General features: G+C 55.6%; 1 protein-coding gene across 1 annotated transcript; it reads left to right on the top strand.

Annotated features, from left to right (window-relative positions):
* MRGPRF (MAS related GPR family member F) lies at window positions 1-5,234 on the top strand. Its single transcript, XM_012810513.2, has 2 exons — window positions 1-48; window positions 3,484-5,234. Exons 1-2 carry the CDS (start codon window positions 1-3, stop codon window positions 4,465-4,467), a joined length of 1,032 nt encoding a protein of 343 aa, XP_012665967.1. The 3' UTR covers window positions 4,468-5,234.
* The last annotated feature ends 382 nt before the right edge of the window (window positions 5,235-5,616 follow it).

The following is a 5,616-nucleotide window of genomic DNA, read 5'->3' on the forward strand; positions in this document are numbered from 1 at the left end:
ATGGCGGGAAACTGCTCCTTGGAGGCTCATCCCACTAACAGGAACAAGGCAAGTGCCACTAGGTAGCTGGGGGCCCAATCTGCCCTTGAGGGATGTGGGTGGGAGGGGCAGGCCCAGCCCAGCATTTCCTCTCCCCACCCCGCCCAGGCCCCCTCTCCTCTAGCTCTGGACTTACAGTGCGCAGTGGGCCACTCTGGGCTAAGTGGCCTGACATTGGTTACCTGGGCTCTTAGATACCCTTGAAGTCCCTTGCCATGCTGACCCTGGGGTTATCTTTTATTTTTTATGGGTTTTTTTGTTTTGGGGGGGGTTTTGAGACAGAGTCTCACTTTGTCGCTCTCAGCAGGATGCTCTGGTGTCATAGCTCACAGCATCCTCAAACTCAAGTGATTCTCTTCCTCAGCCTCCTGAGTAGCTGGGACTACAATGATAGCCACCACAATGCCCAGATATTTTTAGAGACGAGGTCTTGTTCTTGGTCAAGCTGATCTCGAACCCGTGAGCTCAGGTGATCCACCTGCCTCAGCCTCCTAGAGCGCTAGGATTTCAGGCATGAGACACTGCACCCTGCTTTGGGGTCGTCTCTACCAGCCTTGCAAGTTCTCATCTCATTTCTTCCCTGTAGGAGAGAATTAGTCAGCTGTTCACTGTGGCCAGGCCCTGCCAGGAAGCCCCAGGATGCCCAGGTGGCCCAGATGCTGTGAGCTCCTTGGAGCCTGGCTGCTCTGGGCCACCTGCCAGAATTGGTCGCCCTGCCTGGGACCCATTAGTCATAGGTTTACTTCCCATCTCCAGGCTCCAGCCCTGAGACTCTGGCAACCCCTCCAGCTGACCCACCTCCTTCCATCCTCTCTCTATGAGTCCCCTACTTCTCTGAGCCCCTGGAAAAGTGGAAAAGTCTGGAATTTCCTTCTGAATCCCGGACAGGGCCCTCTCAAGTTGAAAGGCTCCCTTTAATTTCCAAGTCCAACTTTTGTGTTTGAGGAGACTGAGGCTTATACCAGGGTAGTAACTTGCCTGGGGTCAGCTCATAGGTCAGGGGCAGAGCAGAGACTTCTGCCCAGACCCTAGGATCCTTGTCCCCCATGCCCTTGGGCACTCACTTGCTCCTCACAGTAACTGCTGTGAAATGGCTGTTAAGGAAAGCAGAGATCAGACTGGTCGTGGGGAGGCTCCAGAAATCCCGGAGCAAAGGCAGAGCTCAGGGAGGGGCAGGCTCCAGAGCAGGCATTTTACAAGGGAGTATGGATGTGGCTGGTAATGGCAGCTGCATGCCCAGTGACTCACCCACCCTCCCCCTCTGACTCCAAGAGGGGATTGCAGACTTTTTCCAGCATGCAAGAGTCACTGAGTGATCTGACCCCGCTCTGTCCAGCCCCTGAGGCCCAGTTCCATCCCAGCGTCCGAGCTGGTCATTCTTGGGCCTGTTTGGGCACTGAGTCTTACAAATTCCTAGGTCTGGTTCCCTAGCTGAGAGGAGCACCCAAGACCTGGAGTAACCAAGTCACCCATAGGAAAGGAAAGCATAAGCTAAGGGGGGGGAGGGGAGGAGAGGTAGACAGATGCTGGGCTGCTAAGTGTATCTAGAGGGTGATAGGCAGTGCCTTAGTGCTTGCCCTGACCTCAGTGAGTCACCCCAAAGCTTTGCCAACACCTCCAGTCCTTGTTTACAGCATGCCCTTGACCTGAGCCAGGCCAGAAGGTCCCTTTGTGATGCAGTGTCAAGCCCAGAAAGCAACCTCAGGACCCAGCTTTCAGCCAGAGCTGGGAGTCGTCTGGAGGGTGGCAGAGCAGATCCTGTCTTGAGAACCTTCTCCTTTGTTTTGTTGTAGAGCCTTAGGGGAGAGTCCTGGGTGGACCAGCACATCTGCCGGGGTGCTGGGAGGGTAGGGGGAGAACCTGAGCAGGCAACCTTTGCCTCGGGAAGGAGAAGCTAAGTACACCGCCTGAGAACTGAATCCAGCTGTGGATGGGCTGTGCTTGGCCTGCACAGTGGTTTTTAAATGTTAACATTTAAAGATGGAGATATTTCACGTTGCAATCTAGAGTTCTGGCTTCTCGAGGGAGAGAGAATAAGAAGCTCAGTCCCTCAAGCCCCGCAGCTGGAGCAGAGCAGGCTGCCCATTTCGCCACTTCACCGGGTCTCACCAGTTTCTTGCCCCTGGCCCTCCTCTGTGTATTTCCATGCCAGCCTAGACCCTGGGGGCAGGACTGACCTCAGACTAATCCTGAAGACACTGTAACACTTCCCTACAGCTTGTTAAATAGCTACTGCCTCTCCCTCTCCCTGGGGACCCCCTGAACTCTACCATAATCCAGAAGCCCAGAGGGTGATGCTGGCTTAGCAAGGAGCCGCCTCTGAGCCCGTGATGGGACAGGGTCCTGCTCAAGCTATGGTCAGGGTTCCCCCCCCCCTTTTTTTTAACTTACAAATGATTATTTACTCACCTATTTGAGGCAGCATCTCCCTCTGTCACCCAGGCTGGAGTGCAGTGGCATCATAATAGCTCACTGCAGCCTCAAACCCCTGGGCCCAGGTATCTCCTTGCCTCAGTCTCCCCAGTAGCTGAACGACAGGCCCATACCACCATACACCATACCCAGCCATTTTTAAACTTTTTTGTAGAGAAAGGGTCTGGCTATGTTCCTCAGGCTGGTCTCTTGGGCTCAAGTGATCCTCCCATCTCAGCCTCCCAAAGTGCTAGGATTTCAGGCATGAACCACCATGCCAGGCCAATTTTACTTCTTTAAATAAATATTTTCATATTTTGCTTTGAAACATTCCAAGTATCCAAGCATGTGCTGGAACAGTGCGCTGCACACCTGAGCATGCCCAGTCCTGATTCGTTTGTCTTTCACTCTTCATCGCCTGCGCGCTCTGCACCACGTGATCAGTAGACTTTCTCCCCAGAACTATTTGAAAGTGAATTACAGACACCATGTCCTTTGCCCCCAAATAGCCTATATCTTCTGGGAACACAGGCACTTTGTACAGAGCCACACACATTTTCATATTCAGAAAAGTTAACAGTGATAGCTGCCTTTATCTACCTACACATGGTCCATGTTCACGTTTTCCCAGTTGTCCCATCACAGCCATTTAGATCCAGTATATATACGGTATGTATGCTGTAGGATCACACTAACACTGCATTTGTTAGTGATGTCGCTCAATCTGGAAAAGCCCCTCAGGGTTTTTTGCCTTGCGAGATATGGACATTTTTGGACAGAATCTGCTGTCATTTCCTTCGCTTGCAGCGCTGCTGTCTGTGCTGCCAGCTCTAGGCTCTGGGACACAGAGAGGTAGCCTGTAGTGGGTCAGGGGTGTTTTCTGTTTGGGTTGCAGCCAGTTAGTTGTTCCACAGTCAGTGACCCAACAGACACCCCCTAAGTCTCCAATCAGGACCCCCATGCCAGGCCCCAGGTGGAGGTCCGCAGCAGGGCAGCAGCATCACCAGCTCTCTCCCCTCTGCACCTGCACAGATGTGTCCCGGCATGAGTGAGGCCCCAGAGCTCTACAGCCGAGGCTTCCTGACCATCGAGCAGATCACGATGCTGCCACCGCCAGCCGTCATGAACTACATCTTCCTGCTTCTCTGCCTGTGTGGCCTGGTGGGCAACGGGCTGGTCCTCTGGTTTTTTGGTTTCTCCATCAAGAGGAACCCCTTCTCCATCTATTTCCTACACTTGGCCAGCGCCGATGTGGGCTACCTCTTCAGCAAGGCCGTGTTCTCCATCCTGAACACGGGGGGCTTCCTGGGCTCGTTTGCCGACTACATCCGCAGCGTGGCCCGGATCCTGGGGCTCTGCATGTTCATCACCAGCGTGAGCCTGCTGCCAGCCATCAGCACGGAGCGCTGCACGTCCGTCATCTTTCCAGCCTGGTACTGGCGCCGGCGGCCCAAGCGCCTGTCGGCTGTGGTGTGCGCCCTGCTCTGGATCCTGTCCCTCCTGGTCACCAGCATCCACAATTACTTCTGTGTGTTCCTCGGTCGAGAGGCCTCCCGGCCGGCCTGCAGGCACATGGACATCTTCCTGGGCATCCTCCTCTTCCTCATCTTCTGCCCGCTCATGGTGCTGCCCTGCCTGGCCCTCATCGTGCATGTGGAGTGCCGAGCCCGGAGGCGCCAGCGGTCTGCCAAGCTCAACCACGTCATCCTAGCCATGGTCTCTGTTTTCCTTGTGTCCTCCATCTACCTAGGGATTGACTGGTTCCTCTTCTGGGTCTTCCAGATCCCCGCCCCCTTCCCAGAGTATGTCACCGACCTGTGCATCTGCATCAATAGCAGCGCCAAGCCCGTCGTCTACTTCCTGGCTGGGAGGGACAAGTCCCAGCGGCTGTGGGAGCCGCTCAGGGTGGTCTTCCAGCGGGCCCTGCGGGACGGCGCTGAGCTGGGAGAGGCTGGGGGCGGCACACCCAACACAGTCACCATGGAGATGCAGTGCTCCCCTGGGAACGCCTCCTGAAAGGCCAGCCCTGGGCAGGGAGCAGCCGGTGACCTCCAGAGACCTTCGCCACCTCGGGTGGGGACAGGAATGAGCAGCTGCCTCACTGCTCACACCGGAGGAGAAAGGTCTGTTTCTAGTCCCTTGCTCCTCCTTCTCCCTGGGCTGGAGGGTTCTGGAGTGGCTGAGGGACTGAGCAGACCCTTTCAAACAGACCCTGTGGTCCCCACCTGGCTCCCACAGCCAATCTGCTACTAAATGACCCAACTTCCTTGGGAAGAAGTTGCCCCCAAGTGGTGGTCAGGGAAAGAGAAGAGGTGGTCACCCAGCCCAGTCCACCTTTGCCCTTTTGGTCATGACATTGAACATGACCCAGCCAACACCAGCCCCACCAGGCCAGCAGCCTCATCCTGCCATTGGGGGCTATTCTCCCAATTCCGTTCCCTGGAGGCAGCATCAGTGGAAGCGGGCTTGACAGCATCCTTGCCCCTTTGACAAGTGATTTAGTGACTTTAATGGGGGAATTTCTGGTCCTTGCAAGCCTCTGGAGACAGAAAGGATCTTCGGTCACCTTGGGCAAGTGCCTGCCTTTTCTGACCCTCTGCTGGCCAAGTCCTGGGCAGCCCCTGGACAGTCTCTTGGCTCCAGCTCCCACCTGAAAGTGGACTCTGGCTCTGCCCTGGCCACCCAGAGACAGGCACAGTGATGCCCACCTGCAAGCACAGTGGTCGCATATAGCCAAAGGAAGTTTTATAAAAGACAAAGAAATGTATACCAATAAACATTTTATAACTGAGGAAGGCTCAGTGCTGCCATCCTACCGGGGTCTCAGATTCCCACTGTGAGAGGGCCCCAGGACGGCAGCCCTGCACACCATTCCCCCAGGCACTCTGCTCCTCCCCTCCGGTGCTCTGACTATCTCCTCTGGCTGGGTCTGTCCCCCTCTCCTGGTGGCCTATCTACTTCTTAGCTAGAGCAAGCCCTGGTCAGCTAGGCTGTCCTCTGCCAGCTTCTACCAATGCCCTTTCCCTACACCCGGGTCTTGCTGTCCCTGGGACCCAGCTTTCACCTGCTCCCTGCCAGCTGCTGGTGACTGCATGGCATCTGGTCTTCTACCCACAGGCCTCTAGCTTGCTTGGCCTTACTCGGGTGGGCCGGCCCACAAGTCTA

Source organism: Otolemur garnettii, unplaced genomic scaffold (assembly GCF_000181295.1).
Source record: "Otolemur garnettii isolate 467f Iridium unplaced genomic scaffold, OtoGar3 scaffold00134, whole genome shotgun sequence".
NCBI lineage: Eukaryota > Metazoa > Chordata > Mammalia > Primates > Galagidae > Otolemur > Otolemur garnettii.